This window comes from Lagopus muta, chromosome 33 (genome assembly GCF_023343835.1).
Source record: "Lagopus muta isolate bLagMut1 chromosome 33, bLagMut1 primary, whole genome shotgun sequence".
NCBI lineage: Eukaryota > Metazoa > Chordata > Aves > Galliformes > Phasianidae > Lagopus > Lagopus muta.
The window spans coordinates 654,954-678,331 of NC_064465.1; the positions used below are offsets into that span (position 1 = coordinate 654,954).

Genomic DNA, 23,378 nt, shown 5'->3' on the forward strand with positions numbered 1-23,378 from the left:
CCGGTGGGCGTTGATATCAAAGGGCGTTGATGTTTCCAACCCCTCTCCTTGGCCTCGCCCCCATTGGGGGCGGGACGGTGGGCGGTGTAAGGAGCTGGGGCCATTTTAGGCTCCGACCTCGTTCGGCTCCGCCCGTCGGGGCCGTGAGCTGCTGTTGGGGGAGTGGGGCGGAATGAGGAGCGCACGCGGCTGCAGCACCAGGAGGAGCCTTTGGGGCCGTTGTTTCTTCGGGCATCCGGTGTGAGTGATGGGGGTCGTTGTGGAGGAGAGATCCCCCCCGCTGTGGGGCTCGCGGGGTCAGTTCTAAAACGCAGAGCTGTTCTCATAGCACTGCGATGGGGCGCAGAGGGCTGTCGTTGGTGCTCTTCCCTTGAGAAAGGTTTGCATGGATTTTTAAAGTTATTATCGTTGTGTTTTTTAAGTATTCTTTCTCGCTTTTGTGTATTTTTTGTCCATTACTGTGTTTTCTTCCTGTAGGGAGCCTTGTTCTGCTGGGAAAGCCACGCATGGTGAGGAGGGTCGGCTTGTTACCCCATAGAGCCCGCGTTGCTTTGGTGCCAGGATGAAGGCTCAGCCTGTTCTGTGGATCCAAACCCCCAATAACTGACAGCAGTCAATGATTGAGTACCATACAGGTATCCTTTATTATTTTACAAAAGAGAACGGTGTTAACACCCAAAGCAGTTCTCTGCCTCTGCTTCTGCATGCATGTTTATATCTTCAGAGGCATTGCATATTCATTAGAGTTCCACAAGCCCTGGTACATGGTCAAACCATTCCCCAGAATGTCCGTATCTTTCCAGGATCTCCATCTCCACCCATTTTCTTCCCTTATTTGGTTTGTTTCTTCCAGCTGTGCTGCATTTTGAGGTCACCATCCTCTGTTCAATGGTCCCTCAGGCAGCTTTGGCTCACAGAGACACAGTGTTCTCACTCAATACAGACACTGGCTTGTCTCATTCCTGCTTTGGGTCACCATGCTTGCTTTTAGTTATCACAGTTTTGGTATCCTGTGCGATCAGGAGGTTAGGAAGTTTAACACCCGTGATTATTGCAAGGTGCACTTAAAATGTCAGTCCGATTCTTCAGGTTATTTTTCTGGGTCAGACGTCCCACGCAGCCCCATGTATGCTCACATGTGCGGGACCCACACCTCTTCAGTTTGGATACTGAGGATGGCTTGAATCCCGTCTCACTGCAAAGGAAAAGCAGAAACAGTGCATGGTGAGAGGAACGGCTCATCCTATAGCTCCCAAAGGAAAGCCCCGTCTTTTATTTAATTTTGGAGGGAGGACTTACCCAGTTTTTCAGCTAGTATCTCTGCAATGAAACAAAATTGAAATGCATGATGAGAAGGGTGAGATTATCATCCCATGGCTGAACCTATGGGAAGACCCCAAATCTCTGGTTTGAGGAGGGGGACTCACCCAACTTTGCATGCTTCCATCTGCAAAGGAAAAGCAGAAACAGTGCGTGATGAGAGGAATTGCTCATCCCACAGCTCCCAAAGGAAGATTCCGTCTTTTATTTAATTTTGGAGGGAGGACTTACCCAGTTTTTCAGCTAGAGTGTCTGCAATGAAAAGAAATTGAAATGCATGATGAGAAGTGTCAGGTTATCATCCCATGGCTGAACCTATGGGAAGACCCCAAATCTCTGGTTTGAGGAAGGGGACTCACCCGACGTTGCCTTGCTTGTCTCTGCAAAGGAAAAGCAGAAATAATGGGTTATGGAAGGAACATCCCATCCCACAGCTCCCAAAGGAAGATTCCGTCTTTTATGTAATTTTGGAGGGAGGACTTACTCTGTTTTTTAGCTGGAGTCTCTGCAATGAAACAAGATTGAAATGCATGATGAGAAGGGTCAGGTTATCATCCCATGGCTGAACCTATGGGAAGACCCCAAATCTCTGGTTTGAGGAAGGAGACTCACCCGATATTGCATGCTTCTGTCTGCAAAGGAAAAGCAGAAATAATGTGTTATGGAAGGAACATCTCATCCCACAGCTCCCAAAGGAAGACCCCATCTTTTATTTAATTTTGGAGGGAGGACTTACTTTGTTTTTCAGCTAGTAGCTCTGCAATGAAACAAAATTGAAATGCATGATGAGAAGGGTCAGGTTATCATCCCATGGCTGAACCTATGGGAAGACCCCAAATCTCTGGTTTAAGGAGGGGGACTCACCCGACTTAGCATCACTTATGTCTGCAAAGGAAAAGCAGAAGTAATGGGTTATGGAAGGAACATCCCATCCCGCAGCTCCCAAAGGAAGACCCCATCTTTTATTTAATTTTGGAGGAAGGACTTACCCAGACTTTCAGCTAGAGTCTCTGCAATGAAACAAGATTGAAATGCATGATGAGAAGGGTCAGGTTATCATCCCATGGCTGAACCTATGGGAAGACCCCAAATCTCTGGTTTGAGGAGGGGGACTCACCCAACTTTGCCTTGCTTGTCTCTGCAAAGGAAAAGCGGAAATAATGCGTTATGGAAGGAACATCTCATCCCACAGCTCCCAAAACATTAAAAAAAAAAAAAAAAAATGTAATGGGAAGGGAAATTAGTTTTTCTGGAAAAGAAAGAGAAGAGCAGTGCAGAGGGGTAAGAGGGGCAGCTGCTCATCCCAGGGCTAATGCCAAGGGGCGACCTTGAATTCCCTCACTTTAGGGAAGGACACTTACCCAACTCTGCATCTTTTCTCTCTGGAAAATAGAAGCAAAAGAAATGCATGGTCAGAGGACCTTCTCATCCCCTGGCTGCTCCCATGCCAATACCCCAAATCTTTATTCTGGGACGTGGCCAATTACCACTGGGAAGCAATTAAGCCAATATGAAGGAAATTGGGCAAGAGTTTTGCATGTGGATCAATCAGGATCGACACATCTCGTAGCCCCAATACATCCCACAACACCAACACATCCCATGGCCCCAAACCATCGCATGAACCCAGTCTGCAGTCTTCTATCAGTTCCATTAAAGGGATTTTGGTGGTGTAAGGGGCTGGAAGGACTCACTCAACTTTCTGCTCTGTGCCACTGGAAAACAAAGCGGAGGAAGAGGTGGTCAGCAGGGCAGCTCGGTTTGTGTGAACGTCTCAAGATGGCCTGGAGCTTTCCACCTGGCCCACAACCCAGCCACATTGCTATCTTCCCACCCACACCCCTTTCCTTTTTCGCTTCCTTCATTCCCGAAAAGAAAGGCAAACGTTATTTAATGAGCACTGGAAATCCCAGGAGAAATCTCCCTTCCTCCTCCTGTGTACCTCCATGGAGCAGAGCTCAGCACCACCCCGACCATCCCTGTCCCTGCACAACACCTCCCTGCACAACATCCCCTCTGCTCTCTGCTCACCTTGCTTTCTAAGGAGAAAAGCATTGATGACAAATGACCCAATGAGAAGTGTGATGACCACAGCCAGAGCCACCTGCCAGGGATGGACGATTTGGGAAAAGGGATCTGAAATAAGCATCAGGAAAAGGGTTCCTTTTCCATTGCTGTATGTGGAAAAGCAAGACTCGGGTTTCTTGAATTCACAGAACCTGAAGGGGCAACAGCCAGGGAGCAGTGACACACGATGGCCGCATGCCTAGCTTGGCACAGGTGGAGGAGCTGCTCAGTATCCTGTGCCCACTGCCTCTGAGACATGGAGAAACCCATCCCAGAAACCCAACCCAACCACCTCATCCATTCAGATCCATTCCTAAATCGCGCCGTGTGCCCACTCCAACTCCAGCATCTCATGGAGCAACTCAGCCCCGACCTCTTTCGAAGGCTGCTGTCCTTCAGCTCTCCATGCATGGATGTGAGGATGAGGATGGACAGAGTTCAGGTGGGACACACGAACCCAGCGACACCTGGAGGTGTCACCCCAGCCACTGACCTGACACCTCCAGGTTCACCACAGCGTCTGCGTAATTATCATCATCTTGCACAGCACAGCTGTAGGAGCCACTGTCAGAAGATCTCACAGCAGTGATGCGCAGTTCCAGGTTTCCATCAAAGAGACCATCCCTGAGCAGTTCTGTCCTCCCTTTGTATTCCTCCATCTGCTCCAGGTCCTGTCCACTTTGATAGTGGTGCACTAAACCAGAGGACCGGTGCTGGATCCATCTGATGTCTGAGCTCCAAGCATCCTTGCAAGGGGACAACTGGCAGCGTAGCACGACGTCCTGTCCCACGATGGCAGTGACATGGGCGCTCGGTGCCACCACCCTGAGCTGGGCTGGGCAATGAGAAGGGCAGGGAGAGACGGTGAGATGGTGGCTGTGTGAATGTGGGGGCATGGAGCGGCACAGGGTGAGTTGGTGTGTGCTGCATCGCATGTAAAACAGCTGGAGAGGCAGCAGGAGGGAGTGGGGAAGGATTGCTGGGGGTGAGAGGTGAAGAAGAGACAGAAATTCTACCCAAAATGACACGTTTCATGGAACAACTGAAGTGAAAGTGAAACCAAAGTGAAAGTAAAACCCAAGTGTATATGGGTGCTGGGCTTGGATCCTCCCTGCCCCACAGCTGCTCCCCCACCTCACAGCAACACCTCTGGCAGGCACAGCAGCCCCACAGGACCCCTACCTGATCCTGGGCGGAGGAGGTGCAGAGCCATGAGAGGCAGGAGGATCCTCCAGGGGAGGGCAGAAGTGGGGTGGTTGCAGCCCAATACGGAATGCATCTGTGCTGGAGAAAAGGAGGGGAGAAGGAGCTGGGGAAAGGAGGGAGAGGAAGAAAAGAAGGAGGTGATGCAAGAGTTGGGGTAGAAGATGTGTAAAAAATGGGTAAAAGATGGGAGAAGAGGATAGGGGAAGGAGGTCGGGGTTGGAGATGAGGGAAGGAGTGGGGAGAAGGAGAAGCAGAAGGAGGCGGTGGAGAAGATGGGGAAGAAAGTTAGGAAAGAAGGTGGGGAAAAAGTTCAGGAGGAATATGCTGGAAGAAGCTGTAGGAGAAGATAAGGACCCAGAGGGTTACAGCCACCAGGGGAGAAGGGTTAAGGGTTGCTCAAACATGAGTTCCATGAGCACAGCCACCACTGCCCTGCGTGGTGCCAGTGCTCCTCACAGGCTGCTCCTCACAGGTGACCCCAGAAGGATTTCCCCTACAAGGAGCCCCATGGAGACAGAAATCCCTCACCTGAGCTGCAGGAAAGTGTGTGGCTGTGCCCTGCTTCTCCTACCTTTGCCCAGCTTCGACCTCTGCTCAGCTCCAGGGTGCAGTAATTTAGTTTGAGGAACTTTGCCCCTTTCGCAATGAGGAAAACAACTGGAGAACTTTGAACACCAACATCCCATTGCAGCTTTGTGCACCACCCTGGGGCTCTACATTCACCAGGAACATGGATGCAGGAGAAGCATTGCCATAGAACAGGAGGAAGCCGTGGGGTGCACTGTATGAGCATTTATCCCAATTTCTCCAGTATCCCACAGGTTACAGTGCCCAGAAGTTCTGCCTGAGTGATCCCTAAGGGCTGGTGGTGCAGGATTACAGCTTGGAGCAGCTGCAAGAACCCAAAGCACTTCCCACACTCGATGCACTCATAGGGTGTGATCCCAGCTTGCAGCCTCTCATGTAGTAATGGTCAGTTTTATCCTAAAATCTTCTTGCACTTGAAGCCATGTTATTTTCCCCATGCATTCACAATGAGGTCACCCTGGCGCCTGCTCTTCTCCAAACCAAGTTCTTATGATCACACAGAGGATGACATGGTGGTAACAAGCCACGTGGATGCAGCAGGGCAGATGGGGAAGGGGCGAGGGGAGATGCCCACCAGCAGAGTTCTCATGCAGGACGCAGCAGTTTTGCTGCCAGCATCAGGAAGCAGCTTCCCCTCCTTTCCCTGCTGGGAAATCACTCCTTTTCAATGCTTTTTAATGCCTCTCACCCACGTTTTGCTCAGATCTTCCAACTCAGCCCAAGCTTTCCATCCCCTCACGGGTAACTTCTCCCTCCGGAGAGCCGTCCCAAAACTGCTGCTTTCCTTGCACAAAAGGTGAACCGTTTTTGTAGGGGGAGGGGAAGGGTTGTGGTTGCAGTGTGAACAAAGCCTGCGCGCTTTTAGAATTCACTTCCTGCCTGCTGGTTTCATTTCTGAGGGCTGAATGGGCAGCACAGGCAGACAGCAGCATGGGTCCAACATTTCAATGTCTGCTGTGGGAAAAGAGTCCAACAGAACATTCCTGAGACACAAGAGATGAAGGAAACAGACACTGATGGAGTAATGTGAGGTAACCAGCAAAAAAAAAGGCAAAAAGGGTGAAAAAAGAGCAAAACCACATCTGTTCTCTGTTCCACCAGAGATCCAGATCAAATGGGTGAGAAGGAAAAGCCCCCACGTGCGGCTGCTCATCATTCCCGGGCAGTGCTGGAGGTCCTCGTCCTGCTGCTGCTGGTGGCAGTGATATGGGGGTGCCGATGAGCATCCCTGTGAGGACTATGCCTCTATTTTGGTATAGAATGGGGGATTTCAGACTCTTGACAGGCTCCCCAAGCAAAGCCCCAGTCCTACATCTTGGAGCACGAATGTTGTGCACTAAACCAGGCTGTGCTCAACCTTCCCCATCAACCCAAGGGCATCACCCCATCACGGTTCATCCCATTCCCCTTGCATCTGCAGGATGGAACATAAAAAACAATGGATAAATTCCACTTTTCAGCTCTCTGCATCTCAATGGCCCAATTTTCCCCTTCTCTGTGCCACAGTTGCCATTCAGGAGTGCCTCCCAAGGGATTCTCCCAAATTTTGGGACGGCTTTTCGGAAATCCAAGGCAGTGCTTCTGCTGAACCCCCTCCCATGTACACCAAGAACAGAGAAATGAGTGATTCTGTGGTCACTGCCGTCGGTCTCACCCCAAATCTGGCACTGCTCCCCCAGGGTCACCTCTGTGAGCCTGGCTGCATCCCCATCCCCTCCAAGATGGATTTCCTATTGCAGGAAGCCAAGGGAAACGAAGCACAGCGGGAATGGGGCAAACAGATGCGTTCTGCTCAACAGCCAACCCAGTATTTTTTATTGAAGGAAACAACACAGGTTAGGAGCTGATTGCATGAGCGCACACAGCGATGTCCCCCAGTGCCTGGCAGTGCTGGGGTCTGAACACCCCAAATTCCTTGCAGAGCCGTATTGCAGAGCTTCACCCCAACGACTGGGGCTTTTGGGGTGGGCACACATCGGGGAGGGGGGCTGCACTGCCCTCCGCCTCCTACGCTTTATGGATGGAGATGCAAAGGTTCTTTCTGGCAGATCCATTCATGTTCACCATTACAGGCATCGTCCTCCACTTCTGTGTTCTTGAAGGTCCCGCAGTGATTCTCCATCAATGCAAGATTGCCAAACCTACAAAATAAGGCTGTTTGCACCCAAAACACCTGGCTTGAAGGAGGCAGGCAGTGGTTGCAGAAATACTCACTCTGCGGTGTTGAAGGAGGAGTTGTCCACCCATTTCCATTGGTTTTTGGACACTTCCAATCCAATCCACACCGGTTGATTCACTGCACCTGCAATCTCCTTGAGGTTATCCTGGGAAATGGCACCAAAATCCTTCTGCAAGGGGCTCATGGGGTGCAGAGCCGCCAAGTCGGCGCGGTTGGACCCCAGCAGATGGGACTCAGACAGCAGCCGTGCTTGGAACGCTGCCTGGCTCTGCAGGTGGCTCCATGGTGGGAATGGCCTCAATCCCGAGGTGGTGGCACTGCTGGGACCACCTGAGCTCTGCTTCCATCCTCCATCCTGTCTGAAGGGTGGGAGGGGGACACAACCCCCATGTGCCCACCCCTGACCTGAACCCTGATGTCCTTAACTCAAACCACAGTGTGCCCAACCCCAATGGGCCTGACCCCAACCCCAGTGCATCTGACCCCAATCCCCATGGGCCTGGCCTCAACCCCAATGTGTGCAACCTTCACATCCTGATCTCTACCCATAAAGGTCCCGATCCTGACCCCAATCCACACAGTGATGCTTCAGCCTCATTTGGGTTTGGAACCACGGACCCTCCTGCTGCCACCCAGTCATTCCACAACAGTTTTCTCCCACAAAATCCACCAAACCTGCATGTTTTCAGGTCCCTTCCAGTTCTCTGCTCTATCTTTACCTTCTCTGCCTTCTTCCGGAGCACCACCAGCTGAGACTGCAGATTTTCACACTCCCTTTTAGCTTGTGTCCAGTTCCCCTTTCTCATGGAAAGCCTGTAGCATCGGTCCCCTAAAAGCCTCCAGAACTGGGGACAGAGCAGGCAGGCAGCAGGGGCTGGAGAGAAAGAGCCGTGAGCATCTTCAGGTGGGAGAAATCCCACCCAGGAGGATTTCCTTGGGAGGGGCATTACCTGCAGAGCTGTTTGGTGCGGATTGGCAGAAGAACTACTCAATGGAGGCGTTCCCACTCAGCTGCATCCCCCTGGTCCCGCTGGTCTCAGGGCAGTGCTGGGCAGTGCTTGGGGGTGGAGTTGTTTTCTGAAAGACTTTTGGGCACAAACTGGTGTGAGATGCGGCCCTATGGGGGACAACCCCATGGAAACCACGCAGGGTTGGGTTTGAATCCTTGAGCTCCTGTGCAAAGCCTTTGTGGTTCTGATTGAAATCAGTTCAGCCATTTAAAACCACATGTTGTATAATATTGGACATGATGTGTATTGCTTCTATCCCCCCCTGCCTCCCCCTTGGTTTCAGAACAGAGAGTCTCTTGCAGAAGGGAGTTCCTCTCATTGAGTTTTGCTTTGGGAATGTTGGATGATCACCCAAACCCCAGTGCAAAGCCCCAGCCTCACTTTGGGCTGAAAGAACATGTTTTCTGCTCAGGAAGGGCTTTGCTTTCCTGTGCAGTGGATGTGGTTGGGATCTGGTCACTCACCCCACATGCTGAGCCCCACCAGCAGCAGCAGCAGCAGCAGCAGCAGCCCCAGCACACCGACCTTCTGGAAGAGCCACCAAGCTGGAAGAGCCCACACTTACATAAAGCAGGCATTTTGAAAAACCTTTTATATTTACAAAAAAATAATTGCTCTCTGAAAGAGCCCCTCCACCAGCCTGTAACAGAAGTTGATGGCTGCTTTGTTTCCTCCACAATTTGGGGACCCCAGACCCTTCCCATTGGTTCCCATGCTGTGTATGAGCAGAAGTTGATGCCTGCTCATTTTCGTCCAGTTCTGGGGTCCCCAGACCCTTCCCTGTTTCTCCCAGTGGTTCCCAGCTGGGAAGGAGGTGGCACAGAGGGGTGACAGCAGCAGAGCACGTGGGCTGGGCTCCCACTGGAGGTCGGATGGGCACAGGGACATCCCCTCCACGTGTGGTTTTGGAGGTGATGGAGGCCCTGCAGGTCCCATAGAGCATGGGGTGGGAGCTGAGCAGCCCCCAGGCCCTGTGAACCGAGCCCAGTGTGGAGCAGCTGGAGGCTGGGAGGGCTGTGACCTCTGCAGCCCCCGTGCCACATGGATCCAGGATGCATTTGCCACCACTTCGTGCGCTGTCTTCCATTTTCTCACATTGGGTTTCCCGATATGGGCTGATTTTTGCTCAAAACCATCACAGCTCTGCCCATTCTCAGCCTTCCTTCTCCCCCATCCCTGCCTTTTCTCCTCTATACAAGCGAGGATCAACCCAGAACCCAACCGACATTTCTGATGTTGCTCAGAGTAACAGAGAGAAACACAAACCCCCAAACCAAGCCTGCAGTGAGCGCCCACCACACAGAGCATCCCTTACCGTGCTGCTGCTTCGCAGGAGACAAACAGCCTGCATGCTGCCTTAAATCAGCATAAGTAATTTCCTCATCCATGGCTCAGAAGCTCACGAGAACGGCCCCAAAATGACAAAGTCCCGCAGCAACTTCTTGCTTTGCCACCAACCCGCCTGCGCCTGCGTCCACTGCCAGGAAATGGCGTTGGCTGGGCTTTGTTGTCTTGGTTTTTGCTTTTAAATGACAACAGAACAAAACACAGACCCCACAAATATGGGTAGAGGTACCCTGCAGCCTTTCCTTTGGGGCACGATGGCCGATGCCTCACGTTGCTGCTCTGAGGGGTGGAAACACCTCCGGGTTCAGCAGGGAGCAACGCAGTGCTGAGCTGTGGGGCGAGCAGTGAGAAACTGAAAAATCACTGATAATAAAAGCCTAAAAAAAACAGTAAAAATCAAAGACCCCAAATTGAGGCTTTTTAGGGGTCAGAGTGCATTGGCTGGTAATCAGGGTGGGGGAGAAAGGCAATGTCTGGTGATTCCTCCCCAGCCGACGGCTCGGCAGTTTGAGTGCTGAAGGGATGGGCTTGACTTTTAATTACCGCTGTCTATTAATGAATGCATTTAATTTCTTTGCTGTCCCTTCTCTTCCACGCTAAGATGTCCGCTGTGCTTCTGTGTGCTAAAAATAAAAGGTGTGAAAGGGCCCCGTCGGGGCTCTGCCTCATCCTGACCGTAGCGTGCAAGCAAAAAAGTGCAAAGATGATGAAGAAAAAAGGTGTTAACCAACAGCACTGCGTCCAGGCAGCGAGAAGCCCTTCTCCTTTGTGTGTCTTCGCTGCCACAATTGCTTTTCTCCCCTGCTTTCTGCGATAGTTTCATTGCTGAATCATTGCTTTGTTGGACATCATCTCCAATCCTCCTCAGTTACCCCATGGGAACACCTTTCTGGGGACGGATTCGTTGCTCCCCAGACTTTGGCACCTCTTCCTTTGCATATTTCTGGTCGTGGCCTTTGGCAACTCCATTCCTTGCCGACGGAGGAAAGGATGGAGACGTGTGCGGTTCTGCACGGGGTCTGCAGGAAAAAGGGCTGCAGAAGGAGCTGAGCGGCTGCTTTGCAGGCAGGAAGGTCCCACTGGTTCTCATGGAGGGAGAAGTTACCCGTGAGGGGATGGAAAGCTTGGAAGATCTGAGCAAAACGTGGGTGAGAGGCATTAAAAAGCATTGAAGATGAGTGATTTCCCAGCGGGGAAAGGAGGGGAAGCTGCTTCCTGATGCTGGCAGCAAAACTGCTGCGTCCTGCATGGGAACTCTGCTGGTGGGCATCTCCCCTCGCCCCTTCCCCATCTGCCCTGCTGCATCCACATGGAAATCCCCCCTGAAAAAGCCCATTTTGTGACCATGCACCACATTTCTGTCTGCATTCAGCATCGGACGGACACAGGCAATGGGTTTGGGGGTTGTGGGGGGGTTTGGGGTGTATCTTTTTGCTGAGCCTGGCTTTGAGGCGTGGGGGACAATTCCACTGCAAGGGGAGGGGGGTATTTAAGTGCTTGTGGTTGCGATGAGTGTCAGTGGGAGGTAGTGTGATTGCATGGGGGAAGGCTCTGATTTTCCCCATAAATTGGGGCTGATGTGGCTCCTCTTGTTCATTTTTATGGGGAAGGGTTTTTTTTCCTTACGTGGCATTGCATTTAATTTCGGTTCTCTCTCATTGCCAATCCCTGGCAGTGCTGGGACTCCTCCTTGCCATCCTCATTTGGGCGATCGTTGCCCCAGAGGGAGGAATTGCTTTTCCTTTGGGTTGCTGCGATGAGTGTTAGCACCCAGAAATACATCCTTGTGGGTCTCTGCTTTTGAGGCGCTGCTGATGGATGTGAGTTTTGGTTTGCAGGTGAAGTGGAAGCCCCAGAATGGAGGAAATGAGGGAGCATCCCAACTTTGGGGGCACGGAACGGAGCAGGAGGGAAGGTAACAGCAGAGCCATGACCCAAAGGCACCTCTTTGTTATTATTTTATTAATTAATCATTTAATTCGAGAACAAAGGGGGGGGATGGAGGGGGGGAGGGGAAGAAAACGAGTCCCATTTCTCACAGCACTTCCCCCAAGGGGAAATTTTCTGCCGGCTGTTGAGCAGCAGGTGGACTTTTTGCTGTGAGCAGCCAGGCTTTGGAAGAGTTCTGTTGTTATTGATGCGATTCTGTGATGATTTTGTTGTAATTAATTACAATTAATCCTCACTGAGGCACTGCTTGGGGAAAAAAAAAAACATTTTGGGGTCTCCTGCTCACACCTGGGATGCGTTGTTGATCCAGCAATGCACTGGAGGTCTCTTCTCCCATAGGTCCCAGCCACAGGGAGTGCATTTCCTTCCAGCTCACGATGGCAGCTGTGTTCACAGTGCTGCTCATCACTGCTGTTGCCTTTGCAGGTGAGTGCTGAGGGCTCCGAAGAGCAAAGAAAACCCTTTGGGTCTCTGTAGGCATCCCACACTGGGGTCTGTGCCCTCAGGATACACGGCCGTAGGGCTGTGGCCCCGCAGCCGTGGCTGATGAGTGGCATGATGATGTGAGTGCAGGGCATCACAGCAGGCAGAAAAACCTTCCTCCACAGGACCAACCCCATCTCTGTGGCCTCTTTGCACCTGGCCTTGCCCAAAATTGGATTATTTTTGAGAAAAATGGGCCGTTTCTCTGCTGGTTATAGGTGCAACTATAGCACTCTAAGCAAGCAGTTAGAGGTGCTGGTGTGAGTCTCGCCAAGCCAAGCGGTCTGTAGGACCAAAAGAACTCTTTCCTCTCCCATTAATAATGAATAACTCCACCTTTGGGCACCGCTGGGGTGGAAATCCTCAAAGCCTGCAGTTTTGAAGGTGCAGCTCCCACGTTTCTCATCCCTTTTGCTCTGTCCGTGGCAGTGCAGGCGTTCCAGCCCCATCCCCAGCCCTGTGCTCAGTGTCCCTTCGACTGGGTCGGATTCAGAGGGAAATGCTATTACTTTTCTGAGGATGAGAGCAATTGGACGGCCAGCCGGAACAACTGCTCTGCTCTTGGTGCTTCCTTGGCTGTGTTTGACAGCGCTGAGGACTTGGTGAGGGGCACAAAAATGAGCCACCCATGTATTTTGTCCACTTCAGGGCTCCTTGGCTGCTCTTTCAGTGTTTCCTTTCTGATTCTGGGGTGAGGAGGTGGATAATGGGTTTCTTAAGGGTAGGTTGGGTCTACTCCTTAAAATCCAAGGAAAAAAAGAGATGTATTTCTATAAAGCTATGAAGTCACCACTCTGCCTTAACGACCGTGAGCTTTGGTAACGGATTGGGCACTGGGATTATTGACTGAAAGGGTTCTGCATGCAGGGAACGTCCCAGAGCCCCGTGATCTGTTGTCTCTCCTCTTTCCCAGAGCTTCACAATGAGACACAAAGGCAGCTCCCCCCACTGGGTTGGCCTCTCACGGGAAGGCGAAGAGCATCCGTGGCAATGGATGACCCGCTCACCTTCCTCTCACCCGTGAGTTCCCATCCTTGCCTTGGAGGCTGCAGCTTCTCCAGCCCTGAAATGTGGATTTGGGAGCATGGGTGGTGGTTTGTGGGGTGAGAAAATGAGGGGAAGGCGCTTCGCACCGAGTCATAGGAATTAATTGAGCGGCAGAAGTGGCACAGGAAAAGAGATTCCCTGTTTAATTAATCATTTTTGTCTGATTTCACCACTGCGATTCCTCCCCCCAACCTGGGGTCTGTGTATCTCTCTGTCCGTCTGTCTGTCCGTCTGCCCCTCTGCCCATCCAGGTTCCAGGTGCAAGGCGATGGTCTCTGTGCGTACCTGGGGGACTTCGGGCTCAGCTCCTCCCACTGCAGCGCGCACAGGAATTGGGTTTGCACCAAACCTGCGTTGCAAAACCCGAGGAAGAACTTCTGCATCAGCACCTGAGCGGCTCCCGGACCCGAACACGCGATGCAAAAGGAGGAACCGAAAGCGAAGAGCTCCGCTTTCAGCTGCGCTCAGCAGCAGCAGGAGGGCAATGCGCTCCTCCAGCCCAGGTCCGACAGTGCCGCCTATGGGGCTGCGCGCCCCAAAGCAAATCCCGGGCGGAGCTTTGACCCCAATTAACATTTTTTTGCACCGTCTGACTCTTGATGACCGCTGAAATCCCAATTCTGGGGGCTATCCGTGCGCTGCTTGCAACGACCTTCACCCCTGCGCGATGCAGCAACAGATTTTGGGGGGGAAAATTCATTTTCACCCGTTTTTCCCCATAAGGAAATACTCGGAGCGCCGTGAGCCCAATTTTAGGGACCCTAAAATCGATGAATAAATCGGCAAATTATTTATGTTTTGTATTTTCCCTTCTGCGTCACTGCACGGGTGTAGAGGTAAATTCACAGGTAGCGACTTTTAACGATGTCTGCTCACAGGTAACATTTTTGTCGCTCTCCACCACTCCTACAAATTCAACAGACCGATTCCTTCTGGTGATTTTATGCAATAAAAGAATATATTTGGTTAAAGAACCCAAACCACAACCTGGTACTGAAGGGAATGGAAGAGCACAGACCGCCCGCTCCCTTCCCCTGCTGTCGCACAACAGAAGGACCCCAAGGATGTGCAGACAGCAGGGCGCCGTCTGAGTGACTTCTTCTCGGGGTGGGCACAGAGCGGGCGATGCTGTGGCAGACGGGCGGCACGGGGAGAGGGCCGACCGAAGGAGAGCCGAGGAGACGGCCGGGGATGCGGGGGGTGCGGGTGGAGCGGCTCGGCGGGGTAGCAGCTAATTCAGCATCTCTGTGGGGAGAGACGGGCAGAGCTGAGCCCCGCGCCGGGCTCGGGAACGGGAAAGGGAACGGAGCGGGAACAGTAACGGGACGGGACGGGGCGGGACGTTACCTGGAGCGGCGGCGACGGGGCGCCCTGAAACACAGTGAGACGAGGTCAGCGCGGCCGCAGACCCCCCTCTCCCCCTCCCATCCCCCCCCCCCGGCGCAGCCCCGCTCCCAGCGCTCACCTTTCTGACCGCGCAGGAACACGACGAGCCCCAGCGCCAGGAAGACGAGCCCCAGCACGAAGCCCCCCACGCCCGTCAGCAGCTTGCTCCTGCCCGCGTCCGACGGCGGCTCTGCGGGGACCAAGGTGGGGGGGGCTCAGCGACGGGCGCCGCGCTCCCGCTCCCGCTCCCCCCGCGGCGGGCCGGGGCCCGGGGCCTTACCCCAAGGCTGGCTGACGGGCTGCCGCAGGCTGCCGTGCTCCACCCGGCACACGTAGCTGTCCCCGCTCCGCGGGACGGTCTCCAGCACCACCAGCACCTGGTACGTCCAGTCCCCGTTCTGCATCACGTCCGTGGACACCACGCGCTCCGTCTCCTCGCGCCCGTTCACGAGCCACTTCACCTCGACCTCCGACGGGTAGAAGCCCGTCACGTAGCACGCCAGGCGGTCCGTTTCGGACAGGGAGCCCGACTGCAGCGCCGACACCCGCACCTTGGGCTCCACTGCGGGGCACGAGGGGAGCGCTGCCGACCGACCGCCAGAGCGCGGCGCGTGCCCGGCCGTCCGCGCTGTGCCCCGCGGCACTCACCGCTCCTCTGCACCGTGAAGGGCTCCACAATCCCGTAGTTGTACTGGCAGACCGTGTCCACTACACCCCGGAAGTACTCCAGATACTCAGTGTTGTTGTTCCAGTATTCAGCCGGGTACTCTCCCAGCGCTGTATCGGCCACATATTTCCCCACGTCGCTGTCGAAGTGCGCGAACTGCTGCCGGTTGTAGATCTGCCTGACCAGAAGCCTCACCTGCTCGGTGCCGTTCAGGAATTGGCACTCAGATATAAAACCGTGGAGGAAGAACGCTGCGGGCAGAGGGCACGGTCAGGGCTCACAGCCGCCACCCGCCAGATCCCCCGCCCCTCCCCGGCCCCGCTGCCCGCCTCGACTTCTCTGTCCCCCCCCCCCCCGTCCATCCCTCCGGAGCCCCGAGCGCCTCGCACGTCCACAAGGGCTCCGGCGGTTCCTCCGGGGCGGACGCAGCGCCGTCCCCGCGCCGCGGCTCCCAGCTCACCCGAGGGCCGCGTGCCGGCGGCCGGCCGGGCTCCCAGCGCCAGCAGTGCCACCAGCACGGCCCCCGCCGCCGGGACGCGCCCGCTCCCCATGCCTGCTGTCGCCGGACGATGGGGACCCGGCACCCCGCGCCAGCCCAGAGCCCGGGGTCGGGCGGGGATGGCCAATGAGCGGCGGCGGCGCCGGGCGGCGTCACCCGTCTCCGGGCAGAGTTCGGCGCTGCGGGGCTCCCTCTGACACTCTGCCGCCGTCCCCCCGACCCACGGAAGTCCCCAAGGCCCCCGTCCCACCCCGTGTTCCCCCCTTGATCTCACCATGGCCATCCTGTGCTCACCCCACGGAATGGCCATGATCACCCCATGGTCACCCCATGGTCACCCTGTGGTCTCACCAAAATGATGCCACCGTCACCACTTTGTCACCCCATTCTCATCCCATATTACTTCTGTTCCCTCCCATTTTCCCCTCATGGTCGCACACCATTTTCTGCCCGTGCTCACTCAGTGTTTTATTCATCGCTCCTCGTGGTCACTCACTGGTCACCAAAGACCAGCATAGATCACCAGAGACCACTGAAGACTTCTGAAGACCACCAGTGACCACCGAAGAGCACCAAAGACAACCATGGATCACCAGAGACCACTGAAGATCACAAAGACCTCCTAAAGACCCCCCATGCAAGCACAGAAGGGTCGAATATGTACTGGAACCTCATCCTTATGTCATCAATGGATCTGGGTGGGTGGCAGTGGCTGCGTTTAGGTCAGCATACGGGGAAAGCAGGGATGTCCCACCCGTGACCCCTCTCCAAAACTGCTCCTGAATGAGTTTCCCCCCTCTGACCCTTTTATTTTTAATGGGTTTTGGGGATTTATCATCAATATTTGCGGAGTGACGGAGGGGGCGTGGCCACAGCGGAGCCGAAAGCGAAAGCAGCGGAGCGCGATGGCTGCGGGGCTGCGGCTGCTGCTGGCGGGTGAGGCCCGACCCCCCCCCCGAACCCCTCGTGTCCCACCCCCCACATCAACTCCCCCGTTCTGAGCCTCTTCCCCACCCCTAGGGTTCTTCTGGTCCCAATATAGGGTGGAAGTCGCCGCCTCCCCTCCGCCCCCCCCCGCTCCAGTGCGTTGCGCGCTGCTGGAGAAGGAGGGGCGCAGGGGGGGGCTGCCGGGGGGGGGAAAGGCCCGTCCTGCACTGCTGCGCTTTGAGGGGGACGCGGAGACCCCTCCCGAACCCGGCCCGAAGCCCGAAGTCACCTTCAGTGTCAGCGGTACGTGGGGACCCCCCGGCACCGTGCTGTGCCCCCCCCCCCCTTGTCCCCACCCCCCCCTATGTCCCCACCTCCTTTACTTCCCACAGTGTTCCCATCGCCCCTCAAAATGTCCCCAATGTCCCCCAAACCCCCTCCCCCCCATGACCCCCCCGGTTCCTATAATCCCCTCATGATCACAGTGTCCCCAACATTCCCATTACTCCCCATATCCCCATTATTCCCAAAATGTCCCCATGTCCCTCAGTGTCCCCATCACCCCCATGTTCCCAAGGTCTCTGTTGCTCCTCCATGTCCCTATGGTCCTTATCATTCCCAAATTGTCACCAATGTCCCCAAAATCCTCATTACCCCCCCACGTCTCACCAAGGCCACCAAGATTCCCATTACCCCCGATATCCCGATTACCCCCCAAATGTCCCCAATGTCCCCCCAGAGACCTCATTAACCCCAGTAGCTCCCAAACTGTCCCCATTGACCCCATTAACCCCAAAATGACCCCATAAACCCCCAACCCCATGCCCCCAGACCCCTTTGTCCCTCTCACCTCTCTCTCTCCCGCAGACCCCTGGGGGGCTCTAACCCCACTCGGGGTCCCCCCTCGGGCTCCCCCCAGCTGCGAACTGAACCCCACGAACCCCCAGACCGTCTCTGCCCCATGGAGCCGCCCTCTGCACCCTGACGCCCGCAGCCCCCCAACCGCGGGGGGGCAGTGGTGGTTGGCGGCGGTGGGGACCCCCCAGTACAGCGCCACTGCGCTGCTGCAGGGGGGGGCGGGCACAGAAGTAACCATCGCTGCTGCCGGTAAGGGGGTGCCTCGGTGTCCCTCCCTGGGTGTTCCCATGTCCCTATCCGTCTCTCAGTGCGTCCCCATGTGTCCCTATAACACCCATGTGTCCCCATGTCCCCTCACCTTCCCATGTCCCCCAGTATCCCCATGTTCCCTAATATCCCCATGTCCCCTCACATCCCCATGTCCCCTCAATGTCTCCATATCCCCTCAGTATTCCCATGTCCCCTCACCTCCCCATGTCCCCACAGTGTCCCCATGTCCCCTTACCTTCCCACATCCCCCAGTGTCCCCAAGTCCCCTCACCTCTCCATGTCCCCAAGTGTCCCCATATCCCCTCACCTCCCCATGTCCCCCAGGGTCCCCATGTCCCCTCATCTCCCCATGTCCCCTCATCTCCCCACATACTCCAGTGTCCTCATGTCCCTCCAATGTCCCCACGTCCCCTCAGTGTCCCCATGTCCTCCTGTGTCCCCATGTCCCCTCACCTCCTCACATCCCCCAATGTCCCCAAATCCCCTCACCTCTCCATGTCCCCAAGTGTCCCCATATCCCCTCATCTCCCCATGTCCCCCAGTATCCCCATGTTCCCCAATGTCCCCATGGCCCTTCACATCCCTATGTCCCCTCAATGTCTCCATATCCCCTCAGTGTCCCCATGTCCCCTTACCTCCTCACATCCCCCAGTGTCCCCAAATCCCCTCACCTCTCCATGTCCCCAAGTGTCCCCATATCCCCTCATCTCCCCATGTCCCCCAGTGTCCCCATGTCCCCTCATCTCCCCACATACTCCAGTGTCCTCATGTCCCTCCAATGTCCCCATGTCCCCTCAATGTCTCCATATCCCCTCAGTATCCCCATGTCCCCTCACCTCCCCATGTCCCCACAGTGTCCCCATGTCCCCTTACCTTCCCACATCCCCCAGTTTCCCCAAGTCCCCTCACCTCTCCATGTCCCCAAGTGTCCCCATGTCCTCCTGTGTCCCCATGTCCCCTCACCTCCCCATGTCCCCGCAGTGTCCCTGGCGGTGCTCACCAACACCCCAACACTCCGGGTCCGTGTGGGGTCCCCCACCCACCTGCACTGCGCCTTTGCCGCCCCCCCGTCCCCCTTTGTCCTCGAATGGCGTCACCAGAGCAGGGGTGCGGGTCGGATCCTTCTGGCCTATGACAGTTCCACCGCCCGCGCCCCCCACACCACCCCCGGGGCCGAACTGCTGCTGGGGACACGGGGTGGGGACGGGGTGACGGAGGTGACGCTGCGCCTGGTGAGGCCATCACCAGGGGATGAGGGCACCTACATCTGCGCCGTGTTCCTGCCCCATGGGCACACGCAGACGGTGCTGCAGCTCGACGTCTTTGGTGAGTCCACGTGGGGCTGGAGGTGTTCCTGTGGGGTGTGGGGTTGGGTGGTGATCCTATGGGGTGTGTGAAACCAGGTGGTATTCCTATTGGTCATATAGGGCATACGGTGGTATTGCTATGGGTCATACAGGACATATGGGACCAGGTGGGATTCCTGTGGGGGCTATAGGGTGGATGGGACTGGGTGGTATTCCAATGGGATGTGATTCCTATAGGATGACATGATTATATATATATCATCCTATAGGATGATATGGTATGATATGGCATGATATGGCATGATATATGATATGATATGATATGATATGATATGATATGATATGATATGATATGATATGATATGATATGATATGATACGATACATGGGATGATGATTCCTATAGGATGGGGTGGCATCGTCCCATAGTTCACCTATAGGTTTATAGGGGGGGATGAGCCCTGTAGGATGGACCCGTATGGGCTATATGGGACCAACGTCCCCCCACATGTCTTCCAGAGCCCCCCAAGGTGACGCTGTCCCCAAAGAACCTGGTGGTGACCCCAGGGACATCAGCAGAGCTGCAGTGCCATGTGTCTGGCTTCTACCCCTTGGATGTGACAGTGACGTGGCAGCGCCGCGCGGGGGGCTCGGGGCCATGGCGATCGCCGGGGGGCACAGTGATGGACAGCTGGACATCGGGCCACCGCCGGGCTGCTGATGGAACCTACAGCCGGACGGCGGCAGCACGGCTGATCCCCGCACGTCCCCAACACCATGGGGACGTCTACAGCTGCGTCGTCACCCACACTGCACTGGCCAAACCAATGCGCGTCTCCGTCCGACTGCTCGTGGCTGGTGAGGGGGCTGTGGGGGTGTTGGAGACATGTGGAGGTATTGGGATGGGGGGGCCGTGGTTAGGAGGGACATCATGGCTGGGGACACCAAGGGGCACTGGAACTGAAGTTGGGGACATCAAGAGACATTGGGACCGCGGTTAGGAGTGTGACAGGGACATCAGGGCTGTGGCTTGGGACAACGAGAGATGCATGGATTTGGGTTGGGGACCGCAGCCCCAGGGTTGGAGACCCCACCCAGCGTGGTGACACCGTGCTTAAGGCTGTCCTTGTCCCCAAAGGCACTGAGGGGCCACACCTGGAGGACATCACGGGGCTCTTCTTGGTGGCTTTTATCCTCTGCGGCCTCATCCGTTGGCTCTACCCTACAGGTGAGTGTTGTTCCCACATCCCAGAGCCCCCACATCCTCACACCCCATGACCCAGTGTCCCCATGAGCAATGTCGTTGTGTCCCAGTGTCCTAATGATGCCAAGTGTCCCCATGTCCTCCCACATCCCACATGTCCCCACATCCCCCGTGTCCCCATATCCCCCCATGTCCCCATCCGTTCACTCTTTCTCTCCTCTCAGCTGCACGACCCGAAGAGGAAACCAAGGTAACAACCCCCAAAAAACCCCAAAATACCCCCAAACACCTCGAAACACCCCAAAACTCACCATTCTCATTCCCGTGCCTTGCAGAAATCACAGTGACCTCCACTCCAGCTCTCAGCACCTCAGCTTCGGATAAAGAGTTTTTCACCCCAAAATGTGCTGTCTCCGTGTGGTGGTGTCCTCACAAACCAGATCTGGGTGTATGGGGGAGGGAACTGGGGGCAAACTGGAAGCACTGGGAGGAAGTCTTGGGTTGGTGAGGCAGCTGAGTGGCACTGGGGACATCTGGATGCCATCCCCTATGGACATCTGTGTGACATGGGGATGGGATTGGGTGACACTGGGATCCCATCCCAAGTTGGACATGGGGATGCCATGAGGGACGGCCAGGTCCCATCGCATGTTGACATCCGGGTGACATTGGGTGGTCATTTCCCAACCCATGGAGGCATCTGGATGACAGTGGGGACACCTGGGTGGACATCTGTGTCCCATGCCACACGGACCCCTGGATGGCATTGGGAATGGACAGGTCTTGTCCCATAGAGGACATCTGGGTCCCACTAAGGACATCAGGGCCCCATCAGGGTACATGACTGGGTGATGGTGAGGTCACCATGATGGGAGCAGTGGAGGAGCTCGTGCTGAACATGGCCTGGTCACAGAGGGAAATGTCGGTTAAACATGAAGGGAAAAAGGGGGGATACGGGATGAGAATGAGGTGACAAAGAGGTGATGGTGGCATCATTAAGGTGAGACCACTGGATGACCATGGGGTGACCATGGGGTCACCGTGGACATTCCGTGGGATGAGCACTGGATGGCCATGGTGAGATCATGGGGGGGAGCACGGAGGGGAACGGGGGCCTTGGGGACCCCCGTGGGGCGGGGGGACGGCGGCAGAGTGTCAGAGGGAGCCCCTCAGCGCCGAACTCCGCCCGGAGACGGGTGACGCCGCCCGGCACCGCCGCAGCTCATTGGCCATCCCCGCCCGGCCCCGGGCTCTGGGCTGGCGCGGGGTGCCGGGTTCCCATCGTCCGGCGGCAGCAGGCATGGGGAGCGGGCGCGTCCCGGCGGCGGGGGCCGTGCTGGTGGCACTGCTGGCGCTGGGAGCCCGGCCGGCCGCCGGCACGCGGCCCTCGGGTGAGCTGGGAGCCGCGGCGCGGGGACGGCGCTGCGTCCGCCCCGGAGGAACCGCCGGAGCCCTTGTGGACGTGCGAGGCGCTCGGGGCTCCGGAGGGATGGACGGGGGGGGGGGGGACAGAGAAGTCGAGGCGGGCAGCGGGGCCGGGGAGGGGCGGGGGGTCTGGCGGGTGGCGGCTGTGAGCCCTGACCGTGCCCTCTGCCCGCAGCGTTCTTCCTCCACGGTTTTATATCTGAGTGCCAATTCCTGAACGGCACCGAGCAGGTGAGGTTTCTGGAGAGGAAGATCTACAACCGGCAGCAGTACGCGCACTTCGACAGCGAAGTGGGGAAATATGTGGCCGATACAGCGCTGGGAGAGCGCCAAGCTGAATACTGGAACAACAACACCCAGATTATTGAGTACAAACGGGGTCAGGTGGACAATTACTGCCGGCACAACTACGGGGTTGGGGAGTCCTTCACGGTGCAGAGGAGCGGTGAGTGCCGCGGGGCACAGCGCGGGCGGCCGGGCACGCGCCGCGTTCTGGCGGTCGGTCGGCAGCTCTCCCCCTGTGCCCCGCAGTGGAGCCCAAGGTGCGGGTGTCGGCGCTGCAGTCGGGCTCCCTGCCCGAAACGGACCGCCTGGCGTGCTACGTGACGGGCTTCTACCCGCCGGAGATCGAGGTGAAGTGGCTCGTGAACGGGCGCGAGGAGACGGAGCGCGTGGTGTCCACGGACGTGATGCAGAACGGGGACTGGACGTACCAGGTGCTGGTGGTGCTGGAGACCGTCCCGCGGAGCGGGGACAGCTACGTGTGCCGGGTGGAGCACGGCAGCCTGCGGCAGCCCGTCAGCCAGCCTTGGGGTAAGGCCCCGGGCCCCGGCCCCGCCGCGGGGGGAGCGGGAGCGGGAGCGCGGCCCCCGGCGCTGAGCCCCCCCCACCTTGGTCCTCGCAGAGCCGCCGTCGGACGCGGGCAGGAGCAAGCTGCTGACGGGCGTGGGGGGCTTCGTGCTGGGGCTCGTCTTCCTGGCGCTGGGGCTCGTCGTGTTCCTGCGCGGTCAGAAAGGTGAGCGCTGGGAGCGGGGCTGCGCTGGGGGGGGGGCGGGGGTCTGCGGCCGCGCTGACCTCGTCTCACTGTGTTTCAGGGCGCCCCGTCGCCGCCGCTCCAGGTAACGTCCCGCCCCGTCCCGTCCCGTTCCCCTTCCCGTTCCCGAGCCCGGCGCGGGGCTCAGCTCTGCCCGTCTCTCCCCGCAGGGATGCTGAATTAGCTGCTGCCCCGCCGAGCCGCTCCATCCGCACTCCCCGCATCCCCGGCCGTCGCCTCGGCTCTCCCTCGGGCTGCCCCCGCGTCTCTTCGAGCTGTCATCACGATGCACGTTTTGTCCCCATCCTAATAAACGCGCTGACTTTGTCGCCGCTGTTCGCTGCCCGTGAACCGTTGGGGACTTTCCGTTCCGCGGGGGGGGGTGAGGGGGGGGGAGGGAAGTGAAAGCGTGATGGGGAAGCGAACCCAGCGCCCTATGGGCCCCGCGGGGCAGGGAGTGGTGGGCCTGGGGTCGGTTTGGACTCAACCTTGGTGGTCATTTCCACCCACAGGGAGCTCACGGCCACCCAACGGCCCTCATTGAGCCTCCACGGTCACACACATCACCTTTCTGTCACCCCGTGTTTCCTCTGAGGTCTCTCGGTG

General features: G+C 56.5%; 6 protein-coding genes across 13 annotated transcripts; 3 read left to right on the plus strand and 3 right to left on the minus strand.

Moving 5' to 3' along the window:
* Positions 1–95: 95 nt before the first annotated feature.
* LOC125686254 (C-type lectin domain family 2 member E-like) lies at positions 96–14,006 on the plus strand. Of its 5 annotated transcripts, none has more exons than XM_048930040.1 (7): positions 96–296; positions 478–635; positions 11,556–11,632; positions 12,007–12,093; positions 12,580–12,752; positions 13,064–13,170; positions 13,449–13,701. In XM_048930040.1, exons 3-7 carry the CDS (start codon positions 11,575–11,577, stop codon positions 13,588–13,590), a joined length of 567 nt encoding a protein of 188 aa, XP_048785997.1. In that variant the 5' UTR covers positions 96–296; positions 478–635; positions 11,556–11,574; the 3' UTR covers positions 13,591–13,701. The 5 variants fall into 5 exon arrangements, with proteins under 5 accessions (XP_048785997.1, XP_048785998.1, XP_048786001.1 ...); XM_048930041.1 differs by having other exon boundaries at positions 96–238; XM_048930042.1 differs by having other exon boundaries at positions 285–379.
* On the minus strand, positions 588–5,992 carry LOC125686245 (myelin-oligodendrocyte glycoprotein-like). 3 transcript variants are annotated; one of them, XR_007373723.1, is made up of 17 exons: positions 5,165–5,980; positions 4,570–4,696; positions 3,881–4,222; positions 3,352–3,456; positions 3,015–3,035; positions 2,682–2,702; positions 2,438–2,458; positions 2,310–2,330; positions 2,185–2,205; positions 2,057–2,077; positions 1,933–1,952; positions 1,805–1,825; positions 1,680–1,700; positions 1,552–1,572; positions 1,428–1,447; positions 1,300–1,320; positions 588–1,195 (listed from the first exon to the last, which is right to left on the minus strand). XR_007373723.1 is itself a non-coding variant. In XM_048930030.1 (14 exons), the coding sequence occupies exons 1-14, from the start codon at positions 5,384–5,386 to the stop codon at positions 1,564–1,566; spliced, it is 993 nt and encodes a 330-aa protein (XP_048785987.1). In that variant the 5' UTR covers positions 5,387–5,985; the 3' UTR covers positions 1,474–1,563. The 3 variants fall into 3 exon arrangements, 2 of the variants coding, with proteins under 2 accessions (XP_048785987.1, XP_048785986.1); XM_048930030.1 differs by lacking the exons at positions 588–1,195; positions 1,300–1,320; positions 1,428–1,447 and having other exon boundaries at positions 1,474–1,572; positions 5,165–5,985; XM_048930029.1 differs by lacking the exons at positions 588–1,195; positions 1,300–1,320; positions 1,428–1,447; ... (1 more) ...; positions 1,680–1,700; positions 1,805–1,825 and having other exon boundaries at positions 1,832–1,952; positions 5,165–5,992.
* LOC125686253 (killer cell lectin-like receptor subfamily B member 1B allele A) lies at positions 6,475–10,799 on the minus strand. The gene is given in 6 exon segments (XM_048930039.1): positions 6,475–7,322; positions 7,396–7,505; positions 8,080–8,234; positions 8,311–8,445; positions 8,835–8,915; positions 9,686–10,799. Coding segments are annotated over 6 exon segments (681 nt in total). The 5' UTR covers positions 9,759–10,799; the 3' UTR covers positions 6,475–7,195.
* Positions 14,007–14,133: 127 nt separating the features above from the next.
* LOC125686249 (class II histocompatibility antigen, B-L beta chain-like) lies at positions 14,134–15,845 on the minus strand. Its single transcript, XM_048930034.1, has 6 exons — positions 15,711–15,845; positions 15,232–15,501; positions 14,864–15,145; positions 14,663–14,773; positions 14,545–14,568; positions 14,134–14,442 (listed from the first exon to the last, which is right to left on the minus strand). Exons 1-6 carry the CDS (start codon positions 15,799–15,801, stop codon positions 14,429–14,431), a joined length of 792 nt encoding a protein of 263 aa, XP_048785991.1. The 5' UTR covers positions 15,802–15,845; the 3' UTR covers positions 14,134–14,428.
* A 222-nt stretch (positions 15,846–16,067) lies between these two features.
* Positions 16,068–21,184, plus strand: LOC125686234 (tapasin). Of its 2 annotated transcripts, XM_048930002.1 has the most exons (8): positions 16,151–16,685; positions 16,770–16,979; positions 17,544–17,783; positions 18,786–19,130; positions 19,630–19,968; positions 20,249–20,338; positions 20,539–20,564; positions 20,650–21,156. In XM_048930002.1, exons 1-8 carry the CDS (start codon positions 16,655–16,657, stop codon positions 20,659–20,661), a joined length of 1,293 nt encoding a protein of 430 aa, XP_048785959.1. In that variant the 5' UTR covers positions 16,151–16,654; the 3' UTR covers positions 20,662–21,156. The 2 variants fall into 2 exon arrangements, with proteins under 2 accessions (XP_048785958.1, XP_048785959.1); XM_048930001.1 differs by having other exon boundaries at positions 16,068–16,685; positions 17,544–19,130; positions 20,650–21,184.
* Positions 21,185–21,570: 386 nt separating this feature from the next.
* LOC125686250 (class II histocompatibility antigen, B-L beta chain-like) lies at positions 21,571–23,101 on the plus strand. Its single transcript, XM_048930035.1, has 6 exons — positions 21,571–21,705; positions 21,915–22,184; positions 22,271–22,552; positions 22,644–22,754; positions 22,834–22,857; positions 22,943–23,101. Exons 1-6 carry the CDS (start codon positions 21,615–21,617, stop codon positions 22,954–22,956), a joined length of 792 nt encoding a protein of 263 aa, XP_048785992.1. The 5' UTR covers positions 21,571–21,614; the 3' UTR covers positions 22,957–23,101.
* The last annotated feature ends 277 nt before the right edge of the window (positions 23,102–23,378 follow it).

Coding starts and splice junctions, on each gene's coding strand:
- LOC125686245 (XM_048930029.1), bottom strand. CDS start 5,386: ATGCTCATACAGTGCACCCCACGGCTTCCTCCTGTTCTATGGCAATGC. Junction 4,697..5,164: donor GAGGTCGAAGCTGGGCAAAG/GTAGGAGAAGCA, acceptor TCCTTTCCCCAG/CTCCTTCTCCCCTCCTTTTC. Junction 2,459..2,681: donor GAGAAAAGATGCAGAGTTGG/GTAAGTGTCCTT, acceptor TTTCCTTTGCAG/AGACAAGCAAGGCAAAGTTG.
- LOC125686254 (XM_048930040.1), top strand. CDS start 11,575: ATGGAGGAAATGAGGGAGCATCCCAACTTTGGGGGCACGGAACGGAGC. Junction 12,094..12,579: donor CACTGCTGTTGCCTTTGCAG/GTGAGTGCTGAG, acceptor TGTCCGTGGCAG/TGCAGGCGTTCCAGCCCCAT. Junction 12,753..13,063: donor TTGACAGCGCTGAGGACTTG/GTGAGGGGCACA, acceptor CCTCTTTCCCAG/AGCTTCACAATGAGACACAA.
- LOC125686249 (XM_048930034.1), bottom strand. CDS start 15,801: ATGGGGAGCGGGCGCGTCCCGGCGGCGGGGGCCGTGCTGGTGGCACTG. Junction 14,774..14,863: donor GCCCGTCAGCCAGCCTTGGG/GTAAGGCCCCGG, acceptor TGGTCCCCGCAG/AGCCGCCGTCGGACGCGGGC. Junction 14,569..14,662: donor GTTCCTGCGCGGTCAGAAAG/GTGAGCGCTGGG, acceptor ACTGTGTTTCAG/GGCGCCCCGTCGCCGCCGCT.
- LOC125686234 (XM_048930001.1), top strand. CDS start 16,655: ATGGCTGCGGGGCTGCGGCTGCTGCTGGCGG. Junction 19,969..20,248: donor CGTCCGACTGCTCGTGGCTG/GTGAGGGGGCTG, acceptor TTGTCCCCAAAG/GCACTGAGGGGCCACACCTG. Junction 20,339..20,538: donor CCGTTGGCTCTACCCTACAG/GTGAGTGTTGTT, acceptor CTCTCCTCTCAG/CTGCACGACCCGAAGAGGAA.
- LOC125686250 (XM_048930035.1), top strand. CDS start 21,615: ATGGGGAGCGGGCGCGTCCCGGCGGCGGGGGCCGTGCTGGTGGCACTG. Junction 21,706..21,914: donor CGCCGGCACGCGGCCCTCGG/GTGAGCTGGGAG, acceptor CTCTGCCCGCAG/CGTTCTTCCTCCACGGTTTT. Junction 22,553..22,643: donor GCCCGTCAGCCAGCCTTGGG/GTAAGGCCCCGG, acceptor TGGTCCTCGCAG/AGCCGCCGTCGGACGCGGGC.